Source organism: Dermacentor albipictus, chromosome 8 (genome assembly GCF_038994185.2).
Source record: "Dermacentor albipictus isolate Rhodes 1998 colony chromosome 8, USDA_Dalb.pri_finalv2, whole genome shotgun sequence".
Classification (NCBI taxonomy): Eukaryota; Metazoa; Arthropoda; class Arachnida; order Ixodida; family Ixodidae; genus Dermacentor; species Dermacentor albipictus.
Genome location: NC_091828.1, coordinates 129,554,901 through 129,570,392, shown reverse-complemented (window position 1 = coordinate 129,570,392; position 15,492 = coordinate 129,554,901). Strand labels below are relative to the sequence as shown.

Genomic DNA, 15,492 nt, shown 5'->3' with positions numbered 1-15,492 from the left:
CAAAGAAATCCGAGACGTATCCGACGTATAAGCACCTTCGAAATAACTTATTGTTGCTGGGCAATAAATTGATCGATACTTGGGAAAGCCATTGTAACGCAAGTAGGAAGAGAACACCGGCCAGTACAGGACAGCACAGGACTGCCCGTGCTGTCCTGCCTTCTGTTGTTTGAGACCATCTCATATGCGTTACAATACCACGACTAAAAAGCATCCTCTTAAGAAGAAAAAAATTATGGCCCGTATATGTAGTTATAATTAACGGTAATAAGTAAAAGTCTTGGCAGTATACCGCTCTTATCGCAGCTGCATGAATGAGCAGTGCCTTCCTATTCCTGCGTCGCTTCGCCATATATCGTCACTGCTGAAAAATAAAAAAAATTTATTTGATCATTGATAAATCTATTTATTTAGTTGTTTATTTATCGTTATCTATTTGTGCAGTGACGAAGCAAGCTTTGCGCAGCAGCGTTTCAATATACGTTACCAACTCAGGCCATGTCGAATTATTGCGCCTCTCTGCGCCCTGGCACCAAGTTTAGGTGTACGATATTGCCATATTTGAACGTCACTTTGTGACGGATTAGTAGTTATAATTTTTAAAAGTTATCACGTACAGTTCGCGTACGTATTAGTTTACAGTGCCGCGAACAGGAGGATGAGGAGGAAAAGAAGGCTAGGCCAGCGTAATAGTAGTACTTGGCTCTTTATTTAAATAGTTAGATAGATAAATAAATGAAAGGGGACGGGAGAAATATTGCTGCTTAAAGGGACACTAAAGGTTACTATTAATTCAACGTGGACTGTTGAAATACCACCCCAGAAACCTCGAAACGCTTGTTTCGTGCCAAGGAGAGACTTATTTTAAGAGAAAATGCGTTTTGAAGCGCCCGCGTGCCTCTAGCGCAGTTTAAATCGCCTGCCCTCCGATCGAGGAGACCTGAATGCTCCTATCTGAATACATGTAAAAGGAGAATTCGTTTTTCTCGGCAACCACTGGACCAAATTTGACGAAGTTTGTTGCATTTAAAAGGCAAACCTAAAATCTAGTGACTGTTGGTTTCGAAGTTTTGAGTTAGGTCGTCAATTTTTTATTAAAAATTGGCAAAAATCGAAAATTTTCAAAAATACGAAACTATCAAGTTTACAACTCTGTAACTCAACCACTAAAAAATGATAATACAATTCTGTGAATTGCATCTAATAGTACATCTAAAGCGGACAAAATTGATATGTTACACATGAATATAAAATATTAATCATAGGGAAATAAAATTTTTGCAAAACCGTTGTAACCAACGTAACAAATTCACGTAAGATGTAAAATAACATATTGAATTTGTCCGCTTTGAATGATCTAATGGATGCCGTTTACAGAACCGCGATATCAGTTCTTGATGCAGAGCTATGAATTTGTAAACTTCGTGCTTCTATATTTTTCAATCGGTCAAATATTTGAAAATAGTTTTCAGAAAATTCAAGCCCTAAATCGAAATTCCGTTTCCAACAGTCACCAGAATTTAATTTTCTCTTTCAAATGCAACAAATTTCATCAAAATCGGTCCCGGGGTTATCTCATAGAAACGTTTTTGCGTTTTGCATGTATTTGAATAGGCCGCGTCGGAGTTGGGCCCGAGCTAAAGCTTCCTCTTAACGCAGTCAGCCTGCCGACACCTGAACCGCGGTCAGCATCCAGTGGAGGAGGGAAAGTGGCCATGATTGTGGGACATTTCTCGGGCTTTTTGGTTTCAGCGTCGTGACAGACGAAGGAGACGCGGCACAATCGCCGCTTTTGCTATCCGTCTGTGTTTTTCTGAGCTACAACGTGTCCTGACACGTGCACTGATATTCCCCGCAAGCAGAAAATGAGCGTCTGTGTAATTCTGTGACATTTCTAGAAAATGGTGCCAGTCTGAGTATACTCCTATACTGTACGCAGACAAACCTTGAGCACTGACTGTATTCTATTTTGCGATATTATACACGCCCTAATGTAATCGAAATTAAAATTTTAAATTTTAAATTTACCACATAATAGTGAGTCATTGCGCGCACTTACGTCCGCCGCGGACAGAAATGCAAATATGCAAATATGAGCGCACTGCTGCAGAGCAGGATTTCAGGTTTCATTTATTGTAACTATTATTATCTCAAAAGATCTCAATTCTGATAGGCTGCGCTTACAACCGGCACATCACTAACGAAAATAGATAAAATAATTCGCAATGAAGCGTTTGGAACGGACGGAAAACGGTCCTATAGTGTAAGAGAAGTTTTAATGTCGTTTCCTTCGGCGTAGTTTAGAATGGACTATACAATTTACGCTGGTGTTTAGGATGCGAACAAAATTTGGGAACAGAACTTGTGGGCGCTCTGTTGCCCTTGTCGACTCTCGGGGAAAGCAAAAGCAACACAACAGCGATGTGAACACGTCAAACACTTCGCTTTATTGGCGCAGCGCATAATATGTCAACATTATACATATAGTCGCATAATTTGCGTTTGTATGTCTGCGTCAACAGTACAATCGTGTATATAACACCGGCTTCAACAACAACGCTCTCAGATCTTGGGTCTTCGACGGGCTCTCTGCCTCCGCCATCGCTTCACACAATAAGCACACCGAAAAAACAATCACGTGATATCACTGCTCTATTATACGCACGCCTACACAACCACGCACGTAGGACACGTACCTCTGGATGCGATACACACAGGTTTTCTGTTTGCTTGTGCCGACATTTAGCAGTGGTCAATGTAACAGCGCGACAAAGTTATAACAATGACGTGACATGGCTGTGTGAAGCCACATTCGAAACTGAACGGTAGACAGTGTGAAAAAAAGGTGGTGGATACCAAAAGGCGGCAGGCAGTTCGGTGTTAAAGGGCGCCTAAAGAAAGAAATAGCTTGAGATGCGTCGGTAAATTACCGCCTTATACAATGTCCAAAAATATGTCCGCGATAGGAGATTTGGAAAGTCAGAATACGCAAAAGCGAACGTGTTCCCCACAGCAGCTGGCCATGAAGCCACGAATGTTGACAGCCTCAGATCGGACATAGTCAATTTTTTATCGGTAAATTCGGGCTGTCTTGTATTCCACAGGAGCCGACGCCTGAATATAGCAGGTGTGAAGAACTTTCGTTAAGCACCAATGGTCCAAAGCACGCGCACTCGCACAAGACTTCGAAATCAGTGGTGCAACACAGCCGTACTAACGCTAGGGTTTCGGCGCGAAACTTACTAAAATTGAATTTCGATCTTCATGTTGTAGCCAAATAATCAACCTAATAAAGCCAATTATAACAATAGAAAGAATTAATGCGTTATCAGAATACATATTTAGTGTTTCTCGTTCGTGTACCTTTCAAAACAGTTAAAAAAGCTACATGGCGAAGTAGGTAATGAGACACTTATTACGCTGCACAGCAAACACACGTCGCCGAGCCCCGCTGAGTGCGCGACATGGTGCAGTCATCCAAAAACGGCGTCCTGCCTGCAAACGCGCGAGGCCTCGGCAACGGTGGGCGGCACCCGTGGGCCACGTCGGCGGTATCGCTTCCAAAACCGGATATATTTATGCACTAGTTTGCTCTGATCATTTTGCTCGCAGCGCAGCCGCAACGTACGTAACCCGCCCTTCACTTCACCCTGCATTGTTCCTTAGCTCAGAGTGGTGGTGACAACTTTATTTACAGAAAATTAATTTCTGCGCCCGGAAGGTGGCTCCACTCTGGAAGCGACCCCTTCACCCCAGGCAGCGATGGCCAGCTTTCTCCATTTCAGGGGCTCTGACGAGCTCTTTCCAGGTCTGCTTTGAGGCAGTTGCAGTATCGATTCAGGGAGAGGGACCCTCGCATCCCCACAGGATGTAATCTTGGGTAGCCAATTCACCTGAAGCGCAATTTTGGCAATTCTCCGTTGGCGAAAATGGCCAGTCATTGTGGACTGGTGAAGGAGTCTGCTTGTATACAGCGAAGGATCGTGGCCAGCGCCCTCGTGAGATTGTCTTCTGAAGGTGGAGAGATACGCCTGGAGTCTTTATATAGATTTTTCAAGTCACTGTGTGATGTCGCCGCCTCTCCAGCGGAAACAGAGCAGGAAGGAGCGCGCCTCCCCATTAGTTAGTTAAACTTCGTGCTACGCGGTGCGCCTCCCCATTCCCGGGATTCTCAGAGTGTGCGAGGACCCATACTAGGTTTACATAAGCATGCCGTTTTGATAATTTCTTAGGATTCGTGTTGCCTTTACGTTTATACTTCCCTTGGCGAAATCAGTGATAGCTCTTTTAGAATCTCTAAGGATCGTGCGAGTGTTGTTGTTCGTGATGGCCATGGGTTGTCGCCATCTCCTCGGCCTTTATAGCGCGGATGGTGCTTTAATTGTGGCGGCGTTTATGATTCGCCCTTTCCCAGCTACTACGTTCAGGACGTAGCACCTTTCGTTCTATACTTGGCCGTATCCACATATGCGACGAAACTGTCGTTTCTGCACTTTTCGTGAAGGACCTTGGCCCTGGCAGGCCGCCTTCCATCATGTCTGCCCGAAAGCATGTTTTTCGGGAGTGGTTTGACTACTAGTTGTCTGATCATTTTCGGTAGCGAAATTCGTCCCTCAGAGTTCATAGCAGGATTTAGGTTTAGTCTGTGTAGAATATTTCTACCCGTTTCGGTATTGTGTGCTTCTATTAACTCTTCGAGAGTGTTATTTACACCTAGTTTTAGTAGTTTCCTTGAGTTGGCGTATCCCGAAAGTCCTAGTGCGATTTTATACGCTTGGCGGATTTGTCGGCGAGTCGTAGATTGTAGGAGGGAAGAAAATATACATGCAGATCATCAAAAAATCTTGGGTCAGCCGGCATGGATCTGCCTCCGTCATGCCATTATGTCACGTAGCTACTCGCCTGAGTATAGGCCGCAAATTTGTCGGGCTATGGCTCGTAACTTCGTAATGGCCTCTGAATTATGTGTATTGTGTTGTATTAACATTGCCAGTATCCTAATAGATAGCACAGGTGGAACTGGTCCGCTTTCCATATGGACACTAATGGGAGAAGCTTGATCCCTCGCGGTCCTGGGTTTGTCAGATGTGTTTTGATTATCAAGAGTCCAGATTTGTTATGAGAGCATATTAGACCGTTTTGTTTAACGAAACTCTGTATCGTGTTCGTTGCTTCCTGTAGTGCGTTTGTGATTTCGCCGTCTGAACCACTGTTAGTCCAGACGGTAATGTCTTCTGCCTATATGGAATGTTTGGTGTGCGGTATTCTCTCTAGGAGAGAGGTAAAGCCTGCATGGTTGAACAGAAATGGCGAGAGGACGGCTCCTTGCGGAGTGTCTCTCGTTCCTAGAGTAAAACGTTCACTCTGGACCTCTCCAAGGTGAATCACAGCAGTTCTCCCTTTGAAGAAATCTGCAATGTAGCCAAAAGTTCGATGCCCCACATACATCTGGGTCATGTTGGTTAATATCGATTCATGCCTCGAATGCTTTACTGACGTCCATACCAAGTATGGTGCCTGTCGCTTTGATGTATCCCGCATGAAAAAATGTCGTTTCGTGTCTGTCACGTTATGTCTTGTGTAAATAGGTTAGGTCTAAAACCTACCACGGTATGGAAAGAAAGACCTTCCCTGTCAGCATATTTGTTCAGTCTGTTTAAGATGACATGTTCCGTAGCCTTACGCAGGCATGAAGTTGATGAAATGGGACGAATATTTCCAGTTTTAGATTTTTGCCAGATTTAAGTATGGATATCACCTTGGCGTGCTTCCAACAGGAGGGAATTGAGTCTTCCTTCCAGTGACTGTCGAAAAGCTGAGTAATTTCGGCGATTGAATGATCGTATATAAATTGCGCAGTATTTTGTTGGTGACACCGTCTTCACCAGCGGCTGCAGTGGTTTTGATTTCGTTTAGAACCGCCAGGACGCCCGCTTAATGTCACTATTCAACTCCTCATTGCATGCAGCTTCCTGTGTACGCAGTAGGGGCGGGGGGGGGTCGCATTGACATTAAAATAACGATCTTTCAGATCTTTGATGAGAGCGTCATCGTCCCCCAGAAAGGAATGACTGATTCTGGAGGTTCTTGCGTGAAACCGTTTGCTCTGGTTTGAGTCGATTAGATGTTTGATTATAAACCAGGTGTTTTTACAATCTAGTTGTCCATTTAAGCGAAGCACAAATGATACCAGTGTTCTTGGCTGAGAAAGTGAGTATTGCTCAATCTACCTTTGTACTTGTGCTATCCGTTTGAACAGATTTCTGTTGTGCTTTTGTGTAAGCAATCTTCTTTGAAGGCTTTTTTGTGCATCCAGCATCTTGAGTCTGGCGTTGGACCATCATTGGTTTGTATCTTGAACCAAGGTGGACACCTATTCTTTGAGGCTAGCGACTGACATAGGTTCGCGCTTGTCGCGGATGTAGCGGAAAGCGTCCCATCAAGTGCTTTATTTGGGTTTGTATTTTTAATATCCCTTAAAGAAGATTGTGGTGGTTAAGATGCGAATTACCGCTCCCCACATTTGCCTCTGTGTTTTCCCATATGGCACTTCCAATGTTTCTGGCGAAAGTCGGATCGGGTGAAGTATATTACGACTAATTGCTGTTCCCTATGCGTGTAGGGCGTTCCAGGTCGTTTAGGAAGGTGAAACTGTGATCTTTGGCAGTCTCCCAGAGCTCTGTGCCCTTCTTTGCGCATTTTTTATAACCCTAGGCCGAGTGCTGTTCGCATATTTATATGCCTTTGACATAAATTTAGATGCGGCTTGGCTCTCGTCTTTTGGAGGGCTGTATATGTTTAGAACGTATAGGGTTTGATCTGATCGCCTATTTGGTAAGATTTCGACAAAAGTATAAGACAGAAGCGATATGTTCGACAACAAGTCGGTCGTGCAACACCTAAACGATGTTGGCATGGTACCCCCTGCGGCGGTTCGTGATTAACACAACCTACCGTCGGAGGCTGCGGCACGACAGCTTCGCATAGCGCCGCACGTGCCTCCGCACCCCTCGCGTTTCAAGAGAGATGTAGAGACTGCAAATTTTAGCTGTTTACGTGCCATCACTTCGCACGATATATAACAGAACATACTACACCGCCATACATGGCCATACACTCTTATTAGACCTATATTTCAGGCACTTTTGCAGCTGGTGTTTCTCAGGCTGCTTTTCTTTTTTTTTTTTACTACAGCCGTGCATTACATCCACACCTTACGTCCGAGTGACAAATCACTATTGCCGTGCGTCACGCGCTGTTTGACTGCATGCGACCACTGAGCCAATAAAATCGACCAACTATAGAAAGGACACGAGACACGCACTTGTCCTTCTCGTGTACGCTCGTTCGTTTCGGTTGCGCTGCGAGGGTAATGAACGACAGCCAACCCAGCCCACCTACAGACTTCGCCGACTCGAGCGCGCACCCGCGCGAGTCCAGGCAGCCCCTAGAGAGCCCACTTCGTGATATGTCCGACGCGTGCCCCCCCTCCAGCCTCGCCGCCCGCGGTCAAGCCAGAGCCGACGCGCGCGCTCGGAGGTGCACGCCCCGTCAAAAGCCAACGGCCATTGCTCAGCCCGGTGTCTTCGAAGCCGAGGGGTGGCTACGCGTGCTCGCAGACAGCGCTCGCACCAGCGGCACGCAGCGAACAGCGCTTCCGGAACCCTCGCGCAGAGAGTCGACGTTTCCACAACGCCACGGCGGCCGCGCGAGCGCTCCGACACTCTGCTCGTGCGGCCCACGAAACGTAAAATCCGTGTGGCACCTATAGTCGTTTCCAACAAAGTCTCGAGTAACGGCGTAATTAAGGCAGCTGTGTACGTCAAGCTGCTGCATTTTCTCAATACCGTTCGCAGTGAGGCTATAGCACGTCCGAACAGCCGTGCCTGCGATTGGACCGCCAACACGCTCTCACACTTCCACTGCGTTCTCGCTCACTCTAGAAGCGCGAGCGTCTATACCGGAATAGAAACAAAAGATCACGGTGCACAACAGAGAAAGAACGAAATAAGAGTGCAGGCTACGCTTGCTTAATAAATCGTGAAGAGAAACAGCTGTTTCAGTCATAATTGCCGCCGATACATTGTTATCAATTCCTTATTACTAGGCTCTTACCCTAATCACGCACACTCAAAATAAATTATCCTATACATGGGCGCAAGTCTTTACGGTCACAAATGTCGGAAAGGATGTTTACGGAATGCATAACCACCAAAAGATCTAAGCAACACCTGCTCGTCTGAACATAACTTGGAACCGTTCGTTACCTTCCAGAACCGCGCGCCCGCGGTCGACATGGTCGGACACTGGGTGCGCGTCCTTTCAGACAAGCGCTCGCCCCCCGACACCCCGCATACAACGGGAGCACGGAAAACGCGCGCGTGCACCGTCAGAGCCTTTGAGAAAAAAACCTGTAGTGAGGCCCTCACTTCTACAAAGAGCGAGCTAAATTACTTTGCGACGCACAACGCCTACAGTTCCAGTGCTATAGGCGGGCACCGACGCTCTTTCCCTTTGCCACTAACACGGCATAAATGCCATTACAAAGGCCGTGAAGAACGATTGCCTTCAGATATACGCCATAGGATACACCCTGTTGGTTGAGGAAAGTCAACATAACAACAGTTCAAACAACAAATCTGCTATATGTACATTGTCAAACACACACACACACACACACAGAAAAAGTTGAACACATCGTTCGGGCCGCGTTTCTCCGTAACTTAGACAGTATTTCCAGAGTTGACGCGCAAATGTTCGATCCTTTGCAAGCGAGAACACGACACTGCAAGCAAGACGTACACGAGTCAATGGCTCTGGTATACAACGTGCCTCGCGATTCAATCCAATGCGCACTTTTTTGACCAAACACCGTAGTCAGTCCGCGCACAGCGGTTCGCACAGCGCCGCTTACAGTGGCACAGTTGAGACTTTTCAACATCGTCTAACACGATCGCTTTGCACTTGTTGGTTTAGCAAACAAGTGATCACTCGAGTTCCGCGGACATCGGAAAGTTGAACGACGCCAACTTTGCCTTGAAATCAGTTCAGCATGCGACGACTATACTGCGCCACGCGCTCTATAGCTATACGGCAAACGCAATCTGGCTCCTGCGACTATAAATGGCCTGATGAAGGTCGCTTACCTTACATAAATGTTTTCACCAATTGTTTCCAGCTGCAGCACCTGATAAATACTAGCACGGACTTCTCCCCGTGAATGTTCGAACTAATTGTCGTACGACCAAGCTTCAACCACGTAACCACCATACATGCGATCGGTAGCACTACTATGGACGTTGCCGCTATGCTGAACACGCGAAGCAACTGGCACGAACTTGCTGAAGTAGAAACTTTCCGTGTAAAGGTGCTCACGGAACCAAATGCTTCACTGTCATGCAACCCGGGATTATTTTCCTTTGGTTTCACGCAAGTGACGTCGTTCTTCAAGCAAGTTTATATGCAGACGTCATCACAGGCAATGACAACGCAATATCTGCGCCACCCAAGCTAAAGAAAGAACGTTAAGCGCGTTTGAAAGGGGAAAAAAAAAACTTCAGGCAGTTAGAATTTGAGATGTCGAGAGCAACACAGGCTCGAGTGATACAGGGCTGGTACACAATGTAAGGAATCCTCTGCGCGATTCTATTCCTTTTTCCAATCAGCCGCCGTTTACGGCCGGCCGATCCCGGTGATATCCGAAATAACCGATATAGTAGTGATATAGTTGATATAATTGAATAACATGGGAATTGAATCTCTACATTACACCAGCCCAAACGGCAGCTATCTGACGGCCACCTTGCATTTTACTGCTGCTGAATTCTATTCATTCTGCTAAATTCATTCTAATGCTGCTGAATTTTTCAACAACCGGCAACCAGCACAGCAGATTTTCGTAGGCTTGTGAGTCACATATAGCTTCCAGATCTACCACGTAAAGGCCATGTGTGGTTGCGTGTTCGCGTGAATTTGAGATGAGGAATGTGCGTTTGAGCAGACAAGCCCCACAACGACAGATCAGTATCATCTCAACGCCGAGCGCGACACCCTGATCGCGAACATGGCAGCAGCCAAACGCGGTTTGCTCACACTTCAGAAATGTCCCAGCCTGCACAGTCTCGAAAACGCAAGAAGTCGTGGTTAAAAAAAAAGGAATTGTGATTAACACTTTGAAGATTGCACTCGATGTCGGAACCCAAGTGAGCGGTTCCCCTAAATGTTGCACTGTCGTGTTTGGGCTTGATGTGCGTAGGCTTCGCTTGCCTTGCAGTCGCGGGTCCATACTTGACAACGCAAACATCGTGTCCTGCGCACACAACTCCTGAACTTGTAGGTAGCGCTAAACCAGGTTAAACATACACACCGGAGCGCTGCAAACGCGCCGCCATGCCTGAAAACCCAGGTGGCGCCATCTCTCACAAGAGCCGCAATCCAACGGTTTCGGCCGACAACCGAGAGCAAGGCTGTATTCATTCGTTCGCGCCGCGATAGACGCGACGTAGTTCGTCAAACCTTTTTGTAAGCATTTCGCAGCGCACGAACTACACGACCGATTACCGCGGACTGCGATAGGTCACACGTAGCAGCCAAGAGAACATCACTGAGAACAAGGCGCCGATCAAGTATGACGACGCTACACTCTACATCCACAGTTACAACAAAGAAAACAACACCTGAAAAAAAAAATGCACCACAACAACATCGTACACTCGTTGGTCTCCCATGTATAGGCTATAGCGGTGCGTTTATGAATTTTTCACTGTGCAGAAAGACGACACACACGCCATGTCGATGAAGACGGGGGTGAATGCGAGTGACAGCTTTGGAAACTCGCGCGCAATGCACGAAAAGTGAACATTTCTATACATAAAAAAAAAATCTACTGCGGCGACATCCGGATGTATATCGTTTTTGCCAGAAACACTCCAAATGAAGCACGAGAATAGCGGGGAGCGATACAGCCTGAGGTTTTTTCACACGCATGATTGTTCGAATCCCGGAACTGAGTGCTCCCGAGAAGTGTGCAGATATGTTATAAAATTTATCTACTCGCCTCAGCAGCGCCATGGAAACAAAGCCTGCTCGCACATGCTCTCCACTATGAAGTTATCGTGACCACAAGGACGCTGTTATCCTACACTGTCGCCTCGGGTTCCACTAAACGATCTGTCAGCACGTAAACGCGCATTTCCTGCGTAAGCTGTAACACACTATCGGGTCTAATGGCACCAAACACTAGGCGTTTTTCGAGTCCCATACAACATTCTAGAACATCATTTCATGATCAGCACAGAGGCATCAACGTGGCGCAGGACGATGTTACAGTTATGCAACCACTTGAAGAGATCGCTATACCATAACATCGCTGTCGCGTCCGTTCACCACGATTGGTCGGTAGCAAGCGGGATCTGCCGACAGGTGCCGCACCGTGCATTCTAGTACTTCGTTGAAATGAAAGCGTAATGCGCCGGGAATAAGGTGAGCACGACGAGATCAGTCCGAGCACCGTTGTGTAGTGTATACGTACTATTGAACACTCACAGAACATCGCGGAACCACTCCGCTCCGCATTCGCACTATAATGAAAACAACGTACAATGGTCGTGCAGTTCAGTGACCTCCGCATGGAGCTTGGTGCGGTACCTCTACTGTGAATAACAGGAAGCACAAGCGGGGGTGTGCCGTCAGCCCGAACCAGCCCGTTTGTTCCGAAATCGAGCATGGCGTAGAATCGCTAGGAAACCAAGTCGCCGGGAGTGAACGCACTGCCTCGTGCGGTGGTTATATTCATCCACGCAGCTGCACCGAATGAAACCACGACTGAGGTTTCAAGGACAGAGGTACTCTGTGCATAACGTTTACAGCACAACCATGATTCGAGTTAATACTGCGCGCAAGGACTACCCTAACCGTACGGTCGTAAAGACCAGCTTTTTTTTTTTTTCTTTCTCAACGCTGGGAAAAAATGACACCACCATTTGCACGTGAAAACCAACACGGGAAGCGGATAACAGGAAGGTGCAGACTTTGCCAGACCCGGAAAAATAACGGGCTCCTAATTGTGCATCGGAATCCCCGCTATAAAACGACAAGTGGAAGTAAGTTTGCACACCCATGCTGCCTGGGAACGTAGTAAACAGAGTGTAACAAGAGCCCGAACTAGCAGAGCTGCTCGGATGAAAACGTGACACAGCTAAAAAAAAGAAGCAGAATGCAATTGTGGGGCATGTCTCCACGGTTCTTTTTCACGTTGACATCGTACATGGAAGACGAAATGAACAGCACAGTGTAACTGGCTCAACGGCACGATAACGTTAATACCGAGTGTCCAATGTTTCTTAATAAATCACGGCCTTGCTGAACCAATGTAAGCTATAGATCTCGCAGCCCGCTACGCCAGCGGCTTGCGGTCTCAGTGCAGCAGTCTTCGTCAAAATTATGAAGGCAAGCTCGGCGTGAGAGGTCACGCTGTTGTCGTCGGAGACCCGCCATCCACCAGACGCGAAGTGACCGACGCTCAGGAACATACGGACCAGAAACTGTGGTTCTCTCCTGTGGCGAAGTTTCATACCCGAGTTAATTTTTGTAACCCACGTTTTATTTAAAGCCATCAGCGGCGGCGGCGGCAGCTGTGGCTTCACTGCAAGTATGAACCGCGCGAGCTTCGACGTGAAAGAATCTCCGCTCTGCGAAAAGTCAAAGATATGAGCAACTGATTAACTTGCGACATGTCTCACACTAGCCGCTAAACTTCTGAACGTAAAACCAGAGTAATTGAATACTTTTTTTTAATACTCTGCTAAATATTTTAATGCAGATACTGAAAAAGACTGACCTGCAGGAGCATATGGCGGACCTGTCTGAGAGTCGGCCGCGTTTTTATTTCAACCAATAATATAGCAATAACGGCTTAATTGCCTTTTACCTCGCTGTTTATGGCACCCCATGAGATTTCGTTTGCAGCGAAACGCATAACACATACGCAACAAAACGCGCTTCGCAGGAGCTTCTTCGTCGGCGCAGTTATCGACTGCTGCCGTTTCGACAACTGTAGTCGAGAATAAAAGCCACTTGATCGGCTTCCGCAAACAGACACTCACACATACACACGTGCACACAGTCCAACAGAGTCCAAGCTTCAGTCCACATCTGCTGCTGATGCTGCTGCTGCTGCTGCCGCATATACAGGCGCGGTTATTATTACAGGGTAGGTCAACAGAGGGGGCACAAACGGAAGAGCACAAGCCCCTGCGCGCGTCTGCCGTCTCATCGGCGTTAAACAAAGGCGCGCGCACGTTGAGCTTGCGCGCACGCCTTTTCGGCCACGTGACCACCGCGCAGCCAGTCTGAGTCTTTAACCGCTACGTCGGATGTCGACGATTCGCTGCCTCGGGGTTATTATTCGCCCAAATGACTTAAACGACAGAAAATGCAGCCGCACCAACAGTCACGATTCAAGGCCTCTAACCGCCAACGCAACCGTATCCATACTTGGATGCAGCTCCACGCAAGAAAAGTTCCCCTCGGCTCACGTGGCATCTCGGCTGCCGAACCAGAAGCGCAGTCCGGGGAGGCAGACCGCGCTAGGGTGCAGCTAGGCGGCGTTCGAAATGCCTCCCTGCGCAGTGGGCAAACCCGAAAGCTGCCCATCCGCGGCCACGCATTCGGCAGGAGTGCTGCCCGCTCGCCCTCACGAACGGGCACGGCCCATATATGGCGGGCTGCCAAACCCAGCGGAGAAACGAGAGCCCAACTGGCTGCGCGGCGATCGAGTCAGGCCGCGAGGGCTGTGGCCACCGGCGGGCGCGGAAATAAAGGCAGTGCTTGAACCAGCCGTTCAGTCCGTGGTGATCGCGGCACTTCCGGCGTCACAAGTGAGGCGGATGGTTTCTGGGCGAGCAGCAGCGGCGGTGCCGGAGCTGGTCTCGCTGCGATTCGGAACCGCGCCACTGCCTCACCCCAAACCACGCAGCGCCAGCCGAGCGGTTCCGGCCGGCGGTAGTTCCGGCAGAGCCAGCGCGGGAAGCGGCGTCGCTGGTGCTGGAACTCGGCCGGCGCTTTCGGCAGCCCCGGAAGCGACAGCGCCGAAGCCAGCAGTTCCAGTACCGGCATGGGCGCTACCGGCGGCGTCGATGCTGGCGGCCGGCACCTGTGCCAGGGTCGTCGGGAGGGGTGCGGGGCGGCGTGCGCAGTTTGCTGGGGGTGCTAGAAGGGCAGCCGGAGCTTGACGCGCCATCCCTAACTACTGCAGCAGCCGTTGGGCTTCGCTTGGCTCTCCTGGCGAATGTACTCGGTCATGTTGAAGCGGCCCGAGGCGCCGTGCACCGACCGGGACGCCCGCTGCTTCAGCTCCCTGCGAGACAGCGTTCGACGAGCGAAAATTCGCGCGCAGAGCAGCCACTTGATTCTGCGTCATCTTTCGGGGCACGTTGTAATGCGCCGAGCACAACTGAGCGTGGCTGTTGAGCAACCACGGTGGGACACACCACGCGGGGGACTTGTACACGTCTTTGGTGCGCCCTGTCGTGGTTCTTGTCGTTCTGCGTTGCACTGGGCGCATTGCAATATGAACGAACACCAACTACTGATCAATCTTTCGCTGTAATCGTCTTTCCGGGCGCGCTATGTACGTCCGCACGATCGTGAATTAGACTGCACCTCAGGTAAACCCGATAAAGTTCGCAAAACACTCGAAGGTAGCATAAACTAAAAATTGCGGCTCCCCAATGGTATGCTTGGTCACGTGACCGGCACCGCGAATTTTCTTGAGCTCGTTTTTAGTCTATGGCACTGTGGTCTAGGGTTAGTCCGCAGCCTTTGTCGCTTAAGTGAGCCTGCATACCGACACGATATACTATACTTCTGGCAGGCCACACATCCTTAAAATAAATGTAGCTACGCAAGCAGATACACAATTAGGCTACACAACAGAACCAAAACAGTGCTGCGAAATCAATGTCGTCTTCGTATTTAAAGCATAATTTCTGTTCATTCGAGGCTCTGAAAAGCTTCGAAAACCCGGTAGGCACGTGTTCGCAGTACTTATCTCGCATAACAGCCAGGACGTATTTCCCTACATCGCCGAAGGCAAAGTTGTCTTCATGTGTAATGCCATCCCAATGAAACTCTGGTGACGACTCGCACCGGGTAATGGCATCAGGTTGGACTCACCTTTGATTAATGTGCCCCCGGAAAAAGCCCGCGCTTACACACCCGGGTATACAACGCCAACGGCCCAATTATGATCCTCTTTTAGCTATCGCATTAAACAGACGATGGGACATGAAAGAAGCGCCGTGGTCTCGCGCGCTATACGCACTGTTAAGTATAAGGTGACCATGCGCATGCTTTACCGAACCACACCACCGTTCCTCGATGGACAGAGCATTACATGTTGCAACTCCGGGTCCGGATACATTGTATTACGCAATATATATGTTTGGGTTGCGAACTTGCTCAAAACAACATAAACATTATTGCTGCTAATTA

At 48.4% G+C, this 15,492-nt stretch overlaps 1 protein-coding gene across 1 annotated transcript in view; it reads right to left on the bottom strand.

Moving 5' to 3' along the window:
• Positions 1-2,424: 2,424 nt before the first annotated feature.
• Positions 2,425-15,492, bottom strand: part of LOC135918937 (ras-related protein Rab-37-like) — a 120,625-nt gene continuing 107,557 nt past the window's right edge. Inside the window, exon 8 of the mRNA XM_065452633.1 lies at positions 2,425-14,356. Coding sequence (XP_065308705.1) covers positions 14,242-14,356 — 115 coding nt within the window. The 3' untranslated portion in view covers positions 2,425-14,241. The remainder of the gene's footprint in view (positions 14,357-15,492) is intronic.